Source organism: Rhagoletis pomonella, unplaced genomic scaffold (assembly GCF_013731165.1).
Source record: "Rhagoletis pomonella isolate Grant_MI unplaced genomic scaffold, Rhpom_1.0 Rhpom_scaffold_00008, whole genome shotgun sequence".
NCBI lineage: Eukaryota > Metazoa > Arthropoda > Insecta > Diptera > Tephritidae > Rhagoletis > Rhagoletis pomonella.
In genome coordinates this window covers 35558070-35577638 of record NW_023458562.1, presented here as the reverse complement: position 1 = coordinate 35577638, position 19569 = coordinate 35558070, and the positions used below count along the sequence as shown (strand labels likewise).

General features: G+C 32.9%; 2 protein-coding genes across 2 annotated transcripts in view; both read right to left on the bottom strand.

Moving 5' to 3' along the window:
- Positions 1-4119: 4119 nt before the first annotated feature.
- On the bottom strand, positions 4120-8269 carry LOC118744744 (probable beta-tubulin polyglutamylase). The gene is made up of 2 exons (XM_036478000.1): positions 7907-8269; positions 4120-5993 (listed from the first exon to the last, which is right to left on the bottom strand). Exon 2 carries the CDS (start codon positions 5909-5911, stop codon positions 5147-5149), a length of 765 nt encoding a protein of 254 aa, XP_036333893.1. The 5' UTR covers positions 5912-5993; positions 7907-8269; the 3' UTR covers positions 4120-5146.
- A 50-nt stretch (positions 8270-8319) lies between these two features.
- Positions 8320-19569, bottom strand: part of LOC118744746 — a gene marked incomplete in the record, with an annotated part of 11896 nt that continues 646 nt past the window's right edge. Inside the window, 3 exon segments of the mRNA XM_036478002.1 lie at positions 8320-8591; positions 10409-10784; positions 19094-19555. Coding sequence (XP_036333895.1) covers positions 8435-8591; positions 10409-10784; positions 19094-19145 — 585 coding nt within the window.

Genomic DNA, 19569 nt, shown 5'->3' with positions numbered 1-19569 from the left:
TGTCGAATCTGCGCTGAGATGATGCGCCTTTTATAGCTCAATACATTTTAGCCTGTCTTTTAAAAAAAGTTCTTGGTGAATTCCAAAGATGATTGAATTGATTGAGAAAACAAAGAGCAAAAGATAATATACATAATTACATATGTAAGGAAATTAAAAGTAGAATAAACTAAGTTTAGTTGTTGAAATTTGGAATCCAACACTGTTCACAGCTGGCTGCAGCATGGTCATCAGATTATGATCCAACGTTTTGCTCAGCAATCCACATTTAGTGGAGCGACTGTAGTGACTGAAACCTCAGAAATTGGCATGGTGGTGAAGCTAGTAAGCATTATGAACCTTCCAAACTTGCATTATTTTTAGGTAATCAAGCTAACTAAAGATTAACTTAGCTTAGCTAAACTTAAAGATTAACTAACTCGATGTCGACGGCTGAGTGGAACATCGACCTATCTCGGCAGCAGGTTCGAAAACATTCTATCTCAAAAAACTTTTCAAGAATGCCCTATTTCAGAATTCGTTTCAAAAACGCCCTATCTCAGCTGCCGATTCAAAATCGCCCTATATCAGCATATTTTCAATACATTTTGAAGTGAGATAGGGCGTTTTTGAACCGAATTTTGAGATAGGGTGTTTTTCAATAAAATTCTGAAATACGGCGTTCTTGAAAAGTTTTTTGAGATAGAGCGTTTTCGAACTGGCAGCCGAGATAGGTCGATCTTCCACTCAACCATCGATATTATTGAGGACGAAGATCCTTAAAAAACCATTAGCAGCATACCGCGACCTATACAGGGGCTTCTGAGGCTTTTCAAACCGAATTAGAGACTTCCCACGGCAGTACTGATATGGCACTGTTCCATTGGCCACCTGATCGCCAGGTTCAGAGCCCCTCATATCGATTTCTGTAGAAGATGTAAGGATAAGGAGAAGGAGTAGCCAGTATGCGTTAAGCACTTCGTATCAAGTTTGGTTTGGAGACATTCCAATTTGGCCTTGTGTCTACTTCAGTGTAATTTTTCGAACGAAAACCAAACTTGACAAGAGATGACGGAAATTCGTTTCAAAATAAATTATCTTACCACCAATATTGACCTCGAGGTCAATGAGATGACTCCTGACATGATTTGGAGGTGTTTCGTCTTCAACTGCTTACTAAATATGATTTATCGCTCCTTGACTGGAAGCATTTGAACCTCGCTATCTAAGTGGTGCGTGCTCAGGCGACATCAGGAGGTATCCCCAGCCAGTTCTAAGTGCGGCCTTCTGATAGCTCTGAAGCATCACCCTACTGTACTAGGATGATTGATGATTGCGGTTGTGTCCGCAGAGAAGGAGAGTAAGCTGTGTTTTTATTTAAGATCGAAATAGGTCACTGAACTCGCTTATAATATGCGAATACAAATATTTATGAAATACAATTTCCCAATAATAGTATGTAAACCAAAATTTAAAACCTCTAAATAAATTGATTTTTATTAGAATTGCCCTTCGTATTTGCATACTTTAATGCATAGGCATATGTGTATATGCGATTAGAACTTCTATCATCCGCTATATACGTCGGCAGACAGGTTTGTTAAAAGGCTAATAACTCGAATTATAACTTAGATTGGCTGGAAATGAAAAAAAAAACAGGTAGCGAAAAGTAATTAAGAATCTTTTGTGCCAATGATTTTGTGCAAATATATTGCAGCGAAATGCACTGTTTATACTTATGCATGTACAATATACACGTTTGAAGGTATGTAGTAGAGTTGCATGGGGATATAGAAAAGAGAGCTAGCTTTTAAAGAACTAACGCTGCTTTCTGCCGTCATATTAATATATATTTTCATACTGATTATTCTACTAATTACATTTGCAAACGAAGAGCAGAAAACGAGTTATTTCGGTTAATAAATTTATTTATGCTAATTAGTTCTGAGAATTTGTAAAAATAGAAAACAAACAAAAAATACTTGATTACTTAATTGCGGTGCAATAGATTAGAACAGTGACGAAACAAAGGAATACAAGCTTACATACATATACTTATGTACATACATACATACGCAGACAGACGCAGAAAATGCTGTAACACTTGAAAACATTCCTTTTTTTCTTCAGCTTTTCTTGTAGGAGAGCTTTATTTTTCGAAAACTGGAAACGGGGTGAATACCTTCTCTTCTCCAACGTTTTAGCTGCCTTATAGGCATCTACATAAATATATCTTGTCGGGGAAAAGATTGGCTCACATTTCATGTATGTATGTATGTAGATCTGTGCAGAATTCTATTTTTCTTCATAGGGTCGGTTTTGTGGTAGGCCGAAAAAACCTAGATCGATTTTCCAAAGACTTAAGGCATAATTGTCCATGGTAAATAAAGCCTAGAAAAGGGTAAAATAATCAAAAAAAAAAAACGTTTTTATATACCATGTTTTTGTAAATGGACTTGTAGAAAAATTTGCATACACTCATAAAATTACTTAGTACTTAAAAATTTTCATTTGAAAATTTTTCATAGTAGTCAATTTATGAGATTTAAAATGAAAAACCTGGGGGGCAGGTAATACAATAGACGGCCACCCTAATCAAAAATATTTCCAAACTAAATTACTTTCAATTAACTGATAAACTAAGTTGAATTTGATTTATCTATCAGGTGGAAACCCTCTTAAGTATAGTTTAGAAGTAAAGCCTCTTCAACCCCGTTTCGATTGATACCCATCTTTTAATAATTCATTAAACTTATTAAAGAATTTGATTTTTATTTTTTAGAAAGGTGGCAACCCAGTTCAAACACCTCAAAAACATTCTAAATGTTGTAACTAAAGGCTTCTTAATACTTATGTTTGGCAACCATATTTTAATACTTCATAAAACTAGTGCATAATTGATTTAATTGGACTTTTCACAGGTGGCAACGCTCTTCAAAATATTTTTAAATTAAAACCTGGCACCCGTATTGTGATATGTAATTACCTCATTCGCTTAACTGAAGTTGAGTACCTTCGAAATAAAACCTCAAAACCATTTACATTAACAGTTTAACTTATGTTAAGAATATAATTAACTCCAACTGGATGCCGTAAAGGCCCGCAGTTCGCACATTCATCCGCCACTTTGTTGCCTTGCGTTTCCAAGGTATTTCGTGTTTGGCTTTTGTTTAAGAGTGGTCTCCTCCAATTTTTATTTGTCCCAAGCTGGGATCTTTTATTTCCTAGTGAATAATGCTACTTATGTCAGTCTTCTCTGCGTTAATGCTCAGTCCAACTTTTGTGACCCAATCACTGAAAGCCAGTGAGCTAAGAGCCATTCGACATTTGCCGCTTATGATAACTGCATAAACTGTTAGTATGGCTGCTCCTCCTTCTATATTTTCGTCAGTAATTTATTAACCACCTCATAGAAGTGGTCGTAACACCCCCTCCTGTGGTCTACATCTATGCACGTCTCGCGTAACCTCATCTAAGCCCCTTTGTGCCGAGATCTTCCTACAGCCTAACATGGGCGACCTTGTTTCGAGATGTTAATTAAAGATCCCGCTGTATCTAGAAACACTTCTAAAGCATATTCTCTCTTTTCCAAGGCTCCTATCCGTCGAAGTAAGAATAGTTGCAAGCCCTTTTGCTAGCCGCGGCAGGGTAATGAAGCACGTGTACATTATATGTGAGTTTGAAGCTCATTATAGGCATAGACTTCATTCACTACCTTAGATCACCAGATAACCAGATAACCAGAAGCATATTACCCAAATAGCATTTAGCCAAAGGACCTCGCGAAGTTTCTCAGCAAAACGTGAATCAAAGAAGAACTGTAACTAAATAGAAAAGAACAAAAAACAATAGGCGCTTCACACATTTACTTAGTGCTTGGCCAAGCTTTTCTTTCGATGTATGGTGTGTAATACCAAATAGAGTTCTCTTGTAATAGATTGTCCTTGTTACCTAGGTGACCTGCTTTTCCTCTAAATATTACACTAATATATTCGAATAACTAACGGATCTATTTTGAGGATATGAAACCCGCAGTCACGTTGTCACGTTTTTACGCCTGCGAGTTGAGCTTAATGAAGACATATTATTTTTAGGTAGAGTATATTATTTTTAGGTAGGATCAATTAAAAAGTCATTAAGTTTTATAGTTTTCTGTATATTTTTATTGATGCATTTGGTGTGATTGTGCATTTTCCAAATAGTACACATACATGACATTATTAACTTAATTTTAGCTGATAGCAATCGATTGTGGTACATACATACTTTCTATAGTGCAACTATTTAAATTGTATAGTACATATTACATACAAGATATTTCGTAAATACTCAAACTAAATTGTTGGTTTTTTTTAGTATTTATTAATGAAAAAATACGATATGTGTATGTATATGTGTAATGTATTATAATTTAAAATAGATTTTCCCAAAGTTCAGTACTCGTACTAAGTAATTGTCTTCGCAAGCGCATACTAAATTATAATTAAATTTTTCATTATTAATAGTACTACAAACGCCACGAAAGTACTCGCACATCTCGGCAAATATACTACGTGAGTGAAAGAGTGCGCGAAACTATCTCAACGAATTTGTTACTCGCGTACTACTACTCTGAGGCAGTCAGCTATACAGGCAATTCTGCCAGCCTGCCGAGGCGTACAATGTTTAAATACTTTACAGGCTGATTATAAAAAATATTTTCATGAAACATAAAAATACTACATAAATTTTTTATTTATTGCGCACACAAAATTTCTATGTAATTTTAGTTAGGATGGGTTTTTTTCCTTTTTAAGATTAATAGTTACTTTAAAATGTTCTTTTAAAGATTAACAGTTACTTAGATAGAGATTAAAGCTTATAATTTTTTTTCCTTAATTTCTTTCCAATGAAATATAATATTCATTCAAGTTTTTACCGCATACATGTAGATCGTAAGATCTACATATAATTAGTTGTAGTTAAAAGTAGTATTAAAAGATTTCCGTTTTCGCTCTGCTACTGCTCACGCCTTTCCTCGCTCACGACCTACTTTGGTCGTGCCCTTCTTTGCTTTATCGCTCGATAATTCCTCTACATCTCACTCTTTGCTTCCTCATTTCTCTTTATTTTCTTTTCTCTCTGTCCCTCCATCTTGCTCTCTCCATCCCTTTCTCACACTTTCTCCTTAATGCATATCTTTGTCGTAGAACTTGTGTGTGTCCTCATTATTGACCACCTCAGATGTTTCGCCCAGCACTCGCATGGCATTTGAGTAATCCGAATCGATTTGTGGTATGATTTGTTTATTGTTCGGACGTAGTGTGCGTATAAGATCGGTGAGCGAGAGGAACGATTGTCGATCGACATCGTTGTTGTCATGATGCAATACACCTGTTGCCGCATTATTATGACGTTGATTGTCATTATTGGCGGCAGCCATTTTTTCGATTTCTTGCGAGATTTGCTTGAGACGCACTTCAACGGTAGGCACTTCGGCGGGCGAAGCAATAGCCGGCACAGGAAGGGTCTTCAATTGATCTTCGCCTACAGTATTGCTCTTCGTGTCCACATCATCGACGCTTTCCTCATGCGACGATGCCGAAATGTTCTCATCGTTGGTGGCATCATCATCCTCCTCTTCGACAGCTTCTTGTTGGGCATCCTGGTGTGCAGCTTGTACGGCGTGCTCTTCTACCAATTCTTTGTTGTTGTGTGCATGCAAACTGTTATTGCTGTTGTCGTAAACGGGCAGTGTACGCTTCTTGTCATCCTCCTCTTCATCCTCAGCATCGAAACTGTCATGGTCATGTTCTTGTTCGTGTTCATCGTTCTTCGGCTCCTCTTCACCGCTCTCAAGATCATGATCGAGATTCAGTGAGACAAAGGACAATTGCGGTTCATCATGATCATCCTGGTGCGAACGCTTCGAGAAAGGGGTGTATGTGGACATGGTAAGCGGCAACGGGGTGGTGGATAGGCTCAATTTAGTTGGATCGACAGTGGGACGTGAAGTGGTAGAGGTGACGGGTCGACTGTGTGCGTTTGGCAGGTGCGTAGATGGGGTGAAAAAAGATAAGCAATAAAAATGTAATTAGCGTGGAACTTCGGCAATAAAAAAGAGTTCGAAGTGAATTAAAAGTTGTTTGGAAATTTGCGAAAGTCAAAGAATTCTATGGGCGTGTGCGGGTGTGTGTGTGTGTGCATGTTGAAGTATGTGCGCATGCGCAGTTCGACATTAATCTACAATATCTTCTTTTACGATCCACGTACAACGCGTATCGCATGCGCACAGACACGCCTGCATACAAACACACACCTACGGCCACAAAAGTGTGCGAAAGCTGTTAAGAGGTGCAAAAAAGAGTGCGAGTTTAAACTAACAAATACATATGCGACTCTACTTAGAGTTAAATGTTACAATAGCAACAAAAGAGGCGTGTAATCCTTAATGTACGTTTTATTGATGGGCGATCGTGAGATAGGCACCAAAACATGGCAAATAATTTCTTTATTTGTTTCTTTTTTTTTACTTTGTTTTGATATTTTTGTCTTTTAATATTTGCTTTCCATTTTTGTGTTGTACAAGCAGCTAAGCCCCAAACCATGAAATTTTTAAAAATACGAGTACTAGTAGATGTTATCAAACGTTTACAAAAAAAATATATATATATATACTTTTAACAAGTTAATACTTTCATAAAAAATATGTATGCGAGTACAAATATGATACAAGCGTATTCAAATGTATGGCGGATATTTCTGAGATGGGCATCAAGCGCATAAAAAAAAATTCAACAAATTTTTTATTGCCAAAGATAGCAAGTTGGCGTGTATTTGAGATTTTTTGCTATTGTTATTGTTGATGTGTTGTTAGTAGCGAAATGAAACGTTATTCAGACTTTAAAATGACAGAAGATAATTGGTTTATAACGTTATTTTTTCCAAGCGTAAGTAATATGGATTTATACAGTGACTCGGGAAATTGTCCGCGTCTTAAATTTTAATGTATTGTTTAAAAAAAAAGTATTTAAATCATTTCGTTAAATGGGAAGCCTAAACTTTATTTTAAATAAAAGAAAAAAATTTATTTACTTGCCCAGAGAACTCAAAGAGCATCAACATCGCGTTTACGTATGCAAGTACATATGAGCGTAACGATAAAAACGCGACAGCATACAAAATGAATTAGGCACACTAAATTATTCTCACTTTTAGCTAACGATTGTTTGTGGTAGTGCCCATGTTTACCAATTTCACGGAAGAAATTTAAGTGAAAAATTACAATTTTTTTTTATTTAGCATGAAAACTGACTGAAGGGAAAATATCATTTTTCACTTAAATTGTTGGAGAAACTTACAGCTAAACATTTTTCGATAAACTTTTGGAATTTTTTACTTTTTTCGAATCTGGGCACAGAGATTTTTAATAACACAGCCGTTTTTTTCTACGAAAAATGTATTTTCTAAATTTTTTTAATTATGTGCTACAAATATTTCAAAATTTATACTTAAAAGAAAAGCTATTTTCAAAATTTTTAGCAATGCTCTGAAATCCCAATAAATAAATAAAAAAAAATAAAAGTTTTGTTCGGGAATTTTGTCATTTAAAAATCACATCACACAAAATCACATCACATAAAATGACGCAATGTGATTTTTATATAAAAAAATTTCTCTCACAAAATTTGATTTAAGGTATAAATTTAAAATTGGAGTTTTTATTTTGCGGTTTGAAAATTATTCTCAAATTTGTAAAAATTCTAGATAATCCTTACTCTTCGAATAGTCCGACATTTTTTAATTTCTCCTTAAATTTATATTTTTTCCCTACGCTGAACAATTTTCTGAGTCACTGTACTCGACGTAATTAAGGATTAGCGTTTACTTAATGTGTTTAAATGCTAGTTTTTTAGTGTTGTTTTTTATGATTTGGGGTTTAGCTCACCTATATTTGTATGTATTTTTTTTATTGACGCTTGTGTTGGTGAATACTCAGTTTTACAAAAAATTGGCATAGTAGTTAATTCACATTACTTGTAAGTAATTGTAATAATTTCACAAATTCAGCGCTGCTGTTACTATTTTGCTTAAGTTTTAAATATTTTATTGTGCAAATGGGTTTTGTGTTGTACGATTTTTAGCAATATTTCAAAAATTATATATTAAATTGATTTAAAAGCTTATTTATTGCTTATAAACTTCGTTTCTGCTTCATCTCCATGTTTTGTTTTGTTTCTTGCTGTGAATGTTATAATTTATGATATATATATTTTTTGTTTTAATTATTATGGTCTCTTTTCTTCACTCCCTTATTTATTTTCTTTACTTCTTAATTAATTTACTTTAGTTATTTTATTATTTTCGCTTTAAATTTTTCGATATTATAGTCAGTGAATGTGTGTGCTTTATTCTGTATTGCTTTTTGTTTTTGTTTTTGTTGGCTGATTTGTTCAGTGCGTTTTGAGTGGTGTCCTTACCCCTGCGCCGACGACACTGGAATACTGCCATAGTTGTAGTAATAGCATCGAGTCTGTTCACAGATGAAATCTTTCACAGCCGAGCAATCTTCGGGCATCCATTTCAATGTTGGCTGTTTCAATATGACGCATCCCTTCTCAGCGCCGCTACTGCTGTAGAGGGTTGAAATGGTGAAACGAAATCGGAAAGTTAACATTGAGAAATGGCATAAATGAAAATCTAGTGATTTGCAAGTAGTTAGAAAATAATATATTAGATGTACATACATATATCCTAACAATATATTTTGTCATCTTTCCGGGACAAAAAGTTTTTTATTAAGCATATCAAGGGATTTCAATTGATTAAATTGGTTAACGTCTACTTTTACGCCCCTCTCTTAACTTATTTGTCGTCCTAAAGACGTTAAAATATACTCTCAGTTCGTCCACATAAATGAGATCCGAAAAGTGCTCGTGTGGGTTTTTCAACTCCCAGATAATTTACCAAGCAGAGGTAAAAGTCAGGCTAAAGCCTTCATCCCTGGAATATCAACAAAGAGAACTCCTTCACCTTACAGGTTCGGCGTAAGAATTTCTACAGATTTGTTTCAGCTGAATTACGAGTATATTTGTTTGATCTCGTCGTTCCGTTTTTATTTGATGAGATATAAGTTTGCTGCAGTTTGGAATCTGAGTTTCTGGTTTCGGTACCTTATTACATTCTGACCCCTTAGTTCATTATAAAAACTGTAGAAGTCAGTTAAAGGTTCACATAAGCGCGCAAGCTGCTTTCTACAACCCCTGGGTCTATTTGGCCTTTTTATTTTCAGATCATTTGATCGAATTTAAGCTTGCTGTAGTTCGGCATATGAGTTTCTGATTTCGGTACGAAATCCTTTACTTTAGTTGATCATGAGAAGGCATGGTACAAAGGCATGGTGAACGTTCTCAACGGCGATTATATATAAGAACAAAACCCTGGAGAAGGTTCCTCAAGCGGAAAAAACTTTTAAAAATACTTTCGGGTACATTTTTAAGATAACAAATTGTTAACAAAACTCTAAGAAACTTTCTCACGGAAGAACAATTCGGGAACTAAAGTCTCTGGAACGTTCTGACAGATAATACAATTTTCCTCATAGCGCTGCATTAACTTTAAATGTTTGAATATTAGAATTAATCTAAAAAGAACAGAAAGATAATAATGCAAATTAAGTAAACAAAAGACTTAAGGCACGAACTTTTCTTGCACAGAAAATGAAAAATTGTTTCAGAAATGTACAGCTCACCCTATTGGTAAATGATCTGGAAGCTGAAATGAGCCAGCATACATCTGCCTTAGAATTAACAATCACGATTCTCACTGAAACGATTTTTCATCCCAACATGCAGACGCCCCCTCGTTTAATTTAGGACTGACACAAAGTGAACAATACGGGGCATGTCTACGCCTTTGTAGCGCTTAAAGGCACATTAAAATATCTGCTATGCCATTGTTCAGCTTTCGGAGGATTTGCAACTCAGCTGCCACTGCTTTATTTGCCTCGCTGAAGGAAATTGCAGACCAAAAGTCCAGGAAATGGTTAAAACTAGCTAAAAAGTGAATTATAACTAAGGCTTTCTCGGTAAGCCTAAGGACCAACCAATTGTCTATGCCAGATCTCACAGACCGGCCTAAACCTGAAACCTAATCTTATCTAGTGAGCTTTTGTCTGTGGCCATTAATATCAAATATCTACAAAGCCTAAAAATGCGCTGCACACAGACCTACTAGCAAATTTGGTTCTGGTTGGCCCGTTTTATTTTTAGAAGATGCTTCTCGCATTGAGTTTTTAAACTCGATTCGAGTCTATCCGAACACTATTTCTTGTTTAATTTCTATTCTATCATTTCTACTTTTAATGACTAATAAAGCCAAGCAATTCATCGCGTGCTTGGCATATTTAGTTTTTTTTTTTTTTTTATGTGCTCATCATCTCATCACTTACCTGTCGCGCGCCGTTCGCTGTGGTGACGTATTGCTATTATGATCGACTGGATCTAGCAGACCAGCTTGTATGGCATCAGCTGAATTTTCGAAGAAATCAAAAGTCGCATTGAATGGCAGGCCAGTGCTCATCCATAGGAACATGCCAGTGCCTAAACGATTGCCGGAAGTCCAGAAATCATAATTACCATAGCCGGCATTCTTTAGGTATGTAGTCATTGACTCGGCCTTCTCTTTTGTTTCAAAGGACGCCAATTGCAGGCCCAACGAACGGCAGTATTGATAGGCCAGGAAATAGTTGAGTTCAGGTGAATAGGGATTCATGCGGCTAATAAAATATTGTACGCCATCCAGGTGAATGGTGGTGATGCGTTGCCCTGCGAATATAAATTGCAGTTGATGCACATTGTACAAAGTTATAAATAGTATTGGAGGTTGGCGTGTGTGTGTGTATGTGTGTGTTTCTTTGAGGTAGAGGATCGGTTGCATAAAGCATGCAAGTGCATTTGTGTTAAATTATTTATTTTATTGTTTCTATTTTAACATCTTTTCTTTTGTTTGACTTTACATTGGTGTAAGTAAGGGCAGCGAATGTTTGCGTGGGTATAAAAGCGAAATCAAATTGTTGCGATTGTTTGTACTTCATTATTTTCTATGCATTTTTTTTTTATTTTTGGTTTCCATTTCTTTTTTGTTTCTGGTTTGTTTGCTAAACGACTCTACACGCATTGACAATCTAACTGCCATCGGAGTATATAAATTATTCTGAACATGTGTTCCCACTTCCGATAGATGTTTCCAGCACCTCGAAGTGTGAGCATGGTTTTAATAAGCGCAAGAATATAAAATATACATATGTATATACATATATGTTTTTATATAAAATTTAAAAATTTTTTTCAGTTAATGCCAAAGCACATACATACATACATATGTATGTATGTACATAAACGGAAAGTAAAGTTCACGTCAGAAATGCAGCTGGGTGGCAGCAAAGAAAGCTTACATACATACATACACATACATATGAACATACCTATGTATGCACATTAGGCTGCATCACTATCCATAAAAAACTCGTTACTATTTTTCCCCTCGGAATTAAAAAATTTATTACATATTTTTTAACTTTATCAACGGAATCAAAATTCTGAATTTTTTTGAGGTATGTACTTTCAAATCGGTCATGTTCAAATAAATCTTTATATTTTTTCGATATATTTTAGCGGAAGTTTTAAAATATGATAAATTATATAATTCTGGTGGAAAACCTGTAACTTTTTGTGGGTAGGCACCCTAATGTGCATGCATAAATATATAGGTACTACATAAAACCGGGTCGGTACGAAAAAACAAATTAATTGCCGACCATAGTTTTAAAGCTTACTTTGGATAATTATTTTCGCGATACATATTTCGCCCTGAAAATAGCCAAAATTGTTTTTGTTTTTTATAGGTTTTCTCAGTGATGGCATTTTTAATGAATTTAGATCTCTTTCACATCATAAAAAGTAGTAGCATACCAAAATTAAAAAAAAAATGTTAGTTTTCATTGTATTTGTCGATAAAAAAATGAATTTTTTTACTGTAATAGCTTAAACACCCAATAACGAACACTTGTCGGTCAAAAATTAGTATGCACCATGCTGGTTTAATTCTACATAAGAGCTACTATTCCTTTTAAAAGCACTATATGTATTTGTCTTTAAGGACAATGTTTCCGAAAATGCTAATAGCCGTTCTAATATTGCTACATTTGCATGCATTAGAGTGACTCTTGCTCCATATAATGAAAAATTGGTTGACCTTCTCCAAGCGAATAAAAAATTTTCATAAATTTTATAACTCCCACCCAAATATTTTAGCTTAGGCCTAAAGCACTTTAAAAATAAATAGTTACACAAAGTCTTTATTTTTTAATATTTTTATTTAAAATATTTATGTTGCAAACTTTTTTCTCCATAAAAGCGCATGAGAAGCAACGTTCGAACTTTACTGCAATTGCGGTAGATTTACTGCGCTTTTTAGCAAAATGGAATGTTCTACTGCGTCACTGCGGTTTATTCAACTCTGCTGCAATTTGTTTTAAGGGTTAAGTTTTGTATTTTTCTGTTTAATTCAAGACAAAAAAGCCTTTATTTGTCGGCGGAAAATATGTGTAGATATTTTAAATCAGTAAAAGTTGTTTTTGTAACATATGTAAGATGTATGTATTTGTATGCAAAATATGTTTTGTTGTTAATGTAAAATGTTTGTAAATTAAAAAAAGACTTAAACTAAAAATCTCCTGCCATAAAATTCTGCATTTATTTTTAAATTCACTGCGGTTTATGAATTTTCAAGTCCCAACCTTGATGAAAAGATGAAAAAATGTAAGAGATTTGCAAGAAAGGGTTTTTTTCAGAAATTCATTCGTGCTAAAAATAATAAAATTTTTGATGTAACTTTTTATACAAATTCGCAATAAATGCTTTAAGAAAAAGTGAATAACTCAGGTACTAATACAGTTTTGAAATTCTTTTCATTAAGAAAAAGGTATTTTCCACTTCCACAGAAGAAGAAGAAGATTTTCCACTCGTTGCACTTTTTTGAAAAATTAACTCATTCAAACCCTGAAAATTTCGAACATTTTTTCACTGCAAAAGTTGAATGTAAAATGCTTAATTTTTCAATACATGAATAGTGAAAGAAAAAAGATTTTATTTCTTTGCGGAAATGCTTCAGCTAACGAATGGCACAGGATTGAGATAACATATTTCATGGGAAAGACAAAATTTTATGATTAACTTAGAGCATAGACAGCAGCCAATCCGATTAAAATTGCACCACGACAGATGGCAATATTGCCATTCTTCAATTTCTCATTACTTCTATTTTTTTGTAAACTTAATTAGAGTTGTGAACCTTTTTATAAAATTAAAGTATTTACATCTACAAATAATAAGGTAAAGTAGAGGTAATAATAATAAGATATTATTTTTGGAAATAGCTCACACTGGGCATCTAGCTTGGCTCCGCTAAGTGTGCGGCTTTGACCACGAAAATGCCTATGATCCGCATTCATTTTAAGAATTAACTCTATGACTTAATCCGGATAAACTGCAGTTAATTGCCGAGATATTTCCGAATTAACGAGTTAATTGTGATCAACGCTGCCGTCCCTATTGTTTTATTTTTCGTGGGGCATCCTACTGTACACAAATTCATACCTACACACATAGTATGTATGTACATGTGTGTCGCGTGCGTTGTTTGCTTTCATTGATATTTTTACTTCTTTAAGTTTGTATATGCATATGATAATTGTTTTTCTTATAAGTATTTATGCATATTTGTTTTGTTTGATTTTTTGTTTATTCTTCTTCTTATATAAAACGATTTTTTGACGAATGTCGCAGATGAGGAAACGTCACCTCTTGTGTCGCTAAAAGTTGGATGAATGGCTGACTGATTGGCTTTCTTAAGCCAAGTGTGCACTTACACACACGTAGCCATTTACATACATACATACATATGTACATATCCATTTGCAAGCATGCATAAATGCATTTCAAAAGTATACGTACATATATAAGTATGCGTATAAAATTGTATGGTTATTTGTGTGCTTAAGTGCCTTAAGGAATGTCCATACATGTATGTTCTTACATACATACATACATAAGTGTCACGGCCCCAGTATGCCCGCTTACCCTTTGTGAAGCGCATAAAAAAGGGTCAACAGAAACAAACGAAACTAAAAATGTAAATACAAAAAATGCAATAAAAAAAGTAAAACTACTTTTCACATATATGTATGTATGTATGTATGCACATTAGGATGCATCACTCTCTGTACAAAAAAAAAGGAATTATAAAAAATTTTGTATATTTTAAGACTCGCCAAAATGTTTCGCTGAAATATTAAGATTTACGAGAGCTGGACCGATTTGAAAATACCTCCAACAAACTAGCTTTTTTTTAGTAAAAAAAAAATTGAGTTTTAAAAATATTTTTTTTTTTTGCAAAAAAAGAAAAGTTTAGGCGTAAAAGCTCTGCCTAAATACATATGTTAAAAAGTGGTATCGGGAATCAGAATATGTACTGAGATTTTTTGGTGATATTTCCAAATCGATGCAGCTCACATAAATCTTAATATTTTCCCGAAATATTTAGGCGAAAGGAAGTCTTAAAATATAATACATTTTATGAGTCCGGCGGAAAACCACAACATATTTTGGTGCGGCACTCTAATGGATGTACATACTATGTAGATTCATGCATGACTCATCAATTATTAGTGGTTTTTTTACTTCTTTTGTAATGCTGAGTTAAATTAAAGAAAATATGCATTTAAAGGAGGCTAAGATTAATTGGAATGGTTATATTTAAAACGTTTGAAGCCGAAAAATTTAATTCCATATTATAAAAAAAAAAAAATTTAGAGAAAACTGATATGAATGTACGCAAATAAAAAAAATGTATCCAAAGAAGATATAGAATCAAAATCTACCTCTAGAAAACTATTACTAATTCAGCTTTAGGTTAAGTAAAGCTCTTTTTAAACATTTTCTTATTAAACATTACTTTCATATAAAGCCGTGTTGATTTGAAAGCTTTTTTATACATATGTATGTATACGGCTAAAATAACGTAAGCGAAATTCTTTATGAAATTTTCTTTTCCATGCAGAAATGCTACTAGGTCATCAAAATACATTTCTGCGTCAAAAATAAATTTTCAAACAAAAATTTTGCTTACGCTTTTTTTCCTGGCGTATTTTTAGATTCCCCAGCGTCTTACAAGTTTTTTGGTCCTTTATATAAAACACGTGAAAGAAAAATAACAAAGAAATTTTACTTGAAAAACATTGTGAATATTAAAAAAAAAAAAAAATCAACACGTGGTCACTTGTTTGAGTCACTGTACCTACCTTACCAAACTACCTTATATGAAAACTAAACTTCCGCTTACTCAACGCTTATGTTAACTGCTAATAGTATTTAACAGTTAATAATTTATCATATATTTATTATGAACTTATTAGAACTTGATTAGATCACCATGCGCGACTTTTTCACAACTCCTTTCTAAGTTATGGTCTTCACTCCCATAAAGCCAACGACCCCATTTGTGTATGCTTTTTGATAACTGTTTGGTAGAGCAAGTCAGTAAAATAATAAAAAGCGCAGTTAGAATATTAATTTTTTTGAAAGCAAAAAATAAAAATAAAAAATTGCTAAGAATTTCGGGTCGCTAAAAATATATATGTAGATATGTAGTTGAGTTATTAGCATTAATCAAGTTGAATTGGAATTTGAAATATGTATTACAATGACCAAATTTTTAACCTTAGTGTTCTATCTATTTTTGCACTAAACTTAAAAACCTTTTAACAAAATTTAAAAATTTTCTTAAGAGTCGAAAGAAAATTAGCCCAGATATAATAATTCAGAATGAAAAATTAAACTGAAGTGGGCACAACCGGTTCGCCTCCAAACCAAATTTGTCAAGCGATGCCGGAAAATCGTTCCCCAATAAATCATAGTAATCACATATCAAATGTCAGAGGTTTTTAAGTATATTCGAAGTATACATCATTTAGGATGTCAACGCTTTTTGAGAATTTCGGCAGTTCTTGAAGCCCAAGTGTTTTTGCAAGGCAATTTCGAACAATTTTTTTTTTACCGAACGAAAGGGTCGCCTTTTTTTTAATTTTTCGGTAACACCTACATACATTCGGCAATAAAAATTTATTTAAATTACTTGTAATGGAATAATAGTAAAAAATTAATGATTTATGGAGAGCTTTGATATACCTTGGGGTGGTAGGAGCTGAGATATGGTGGGGTTAGAACAGGGTACTAGAGGTCAATAAACTTTGGTATAAAAAAATTGCCTCCTCGCGACAAGAACATAGATATGTCATACTTTAAAGGTGACCCCTTGTGTTGCTGGCTGGATAGATTCGATTTCTTCAAATGTCATCCTAGATTAAAAGCTTAAATGAAAATTGGTTGCACAGTGTTTTTTTTTGCTTATAGTGTCTTCTTTTCTTAATGAAAATGTTGCCGCAATATTTGGCAACATTATTTAAATGTTCCCCTGCGCTCTGTCAAAAGGTTGACTTTCATACTTTTGTATGAAAAAAGAACAAAACAAATGCCAACTTGAAAATTCATGAATCCACTAACTTATTCGCCATTTATTTTATTAATTTTAATAAAATCATTCCATTCACTTCAATTATAGCATTCAAATATTTTATGAGTAATAATTATTACAGAACATGAATCAAAATCTGTTTTGCAACACTCATCCTTACGCTTTAAGAAGGGCAAAAAATGTTGCACTTTTGTCGGCTCTTCTATGTTGAGAAAAGAACAATCAAACCAGTGAAAATGCTGTGAACGCAAATTTGAATGCGACATTATTTCGAGAAAAGAAAACGCCATTAGCGTCTCTTGGAAAAAATAGTGCGAAATTTTTAAATTTATAAATTTATTGTAAAGAAAAAAATTAAAAATAAATTAATAAATAACTAAAAAATATGTACATAAATAAAAAATTGTAAAGTGAAGCAATTAAAAATTAATTTAATTAAAAATGTGAAAAATTAATTGAAAGAAGTAGTTCAAAAAAAAAAAATTAAATGCTAAAAAATTTACAAAAAGCATATCTAATCACCCGAAAGAGTTTTAAAGCAATTTTTTTTTAATAGTTTTAAAGCAACATATTTTTTAATAATTCTGAAAAATCTTGACAAACCTAGGCATGTTAAGCAATATTATTGAAGTACTTTTACATACATTTTTTTTTTAATTTACATAACTTTCTTTCAGTTTTTCAGTTAAAATTAAAAAAAAAAATTAAAATTTCGAAAATAAAAAATCAAGTAATGTATCAGGTTCAAGTTTATTATTTGACATTCGTTTCCTTCTGGACCTTCGGGTCGACATTCGATTTTCCTTGACAAAAATTAAAATAATATACTTTTTCAATTTCCATTTTTATACTACTCTTGACCCCTTAAATTAATTTTGTATTTAATCTACTAAAAAAAGGCAATTATGAGAAACAAATTAAATTTTTTTTCATTATAAATTCATGGATGCCGCGCAAAATATGCAATTAACGAGATTTCTAGAATGTTCAAAATGTTAAACGTACGTCCTTGTAAAATAACCCTGAAATTTTTAATAAAGGATCATTCCTTGAAAAAGAGGAAAACGACATAAATTTTTAAATTAACTCCCTATTTCTATAGCTAAAGCTACAAATCATTAATCTTTAGAAAATTATTGAATAATAAATAGTTGCAAAGAACTTAGAAGTTGTTTGATATTTTTTGGAAGGAATTTTAAGCTTTAGTTATAACAGCTGTAATTCACAGTTGATCATATTCTGGTCTTAAATGGAAAGCTCTAAACTTAAATATTCACGGAAGCTAAAATTTTTTTTTTTAATTTCAAAATAAAAAAATTAAAGGAAAGTTAAAACTGGCCTTCAAAATAATAATTTTTGTATGTAACGTAAAAAATCCATAAAACTATGTTTAATTTTATTTAACTTAAGAATTCTACAAATCCCTTTTATTTTTGTTTATAACTTTTTTTTATATTTTTTATATTTTTTTATTTTTTAATTTGTTTAAATCTTTCCCTTTAAAAAATGTTTAGTAGAAAATATATATTCAAATATTTCTACGGGGTGTGCCGTCGGTGACGAGTGTTCGATCCCTGCTGAAGTCTAAAAAAAGGTGTCTATTTAGGAGATCCGGTGATCTCCGAAGTAAAAGCTATAGCTTTTTTGGTTGTTTTTAATTTTTGCTAAAAACAAACCGAGGTATAATACTCAATAATTCTGATCGGAGAAAAGCTCGGCCAAACACTAACATATGTGTAAGCGCCAATATATTATTATTATTAATTCTGTGTTTGTATTTTTTAAGATTTATTTTTTTATCAAAAAAGAAATTCTTAAAAAAATAATCAAAATAAAAATAATTTTTTTTTTAATTTGTAAAAAAAATTTTGAGAAACAAATGAAAGAATAAAAAGAAAATGTCTAAAATAGAATAATTACAAAAACTTAAAAACATGAAAAATATTTGAAAAAATTAGAAAAAAATATTTAAAATCTTACGAAAGTTAAAAGAAAAGAGCCTTAAAAAACCCTTTAAAAAACTCCTTAAAAAACCCTTTAAAAAACTCCTTAAAACATTCTTTAAAAAACTCTTCAAAAATTGGTTGCAATTCCGCCCCAGTCATTTATAATTTTTCGCTATTATTCCCTCCATTTTTGTTAGAAAATATTCTAATAACTGTCAGGCGTTTTTTTGCATCCACCTTTTTTCTCGCCAGATACATACAGGATTCCACACACATTTGAAAATTATCCACGCTTGCATGTATTCGACTTTCTGTGGTGCATTTTTACACGCAGGGAGGACACAGGATATGTTGCTCTATGATTAATGATTTTCGTTGGAAACATTTATTTTAGAAACAAAAAAATTTTATTTCGCTTTTACGCCCATACGCGGCGGAAGCTTTCAACATATTTCGCACGAATATTTTTTTATTCCATATGAACACTTCCCATCCTCTTCGAATTTTCAAAAACAAAAAAAAAATACTTATTTCTACATAATAAATGTTCTTATTCACTTAAACTTATGTATTGAATTTATGTATATGGTACAAACCTGAGACGCAGGCTAACACGCTCAGTAAACAGATTAAAATAATTTTCGCCATTTCTTTTTGAAGAAGACACAAACAAGTAGACTCTTTCCGCCAATTAATCGAACACTAATAACCAATTCTTCAACTTGTTGCACTATTATATATAGAACTACACCACAATATATCTATCTATGTGTGGTATATAAGTGTGCGCCTATGTGCGGCTTAGTGATGTATTTGTGTGTACTGAATTGGATCCGTGATCGGGAGAAAGACACGTTCTTTCTAGATCGCTGCAAAACACCAACTGACACAAACACTTCACTGCCAAGAACACTAAAGCCAACAACGAAGCTGAGCTGGAGTCACAAACTATTCTTTACCACGGCGGCTTTGTCTTTAACTTCTTCTTTGACTTCGATTTCGACTTCTTTGACTTGTGTATATTGTCGCTTTGTCGCTTCTCTTAGACTCGGTTATTAACTGGGTACGTGTG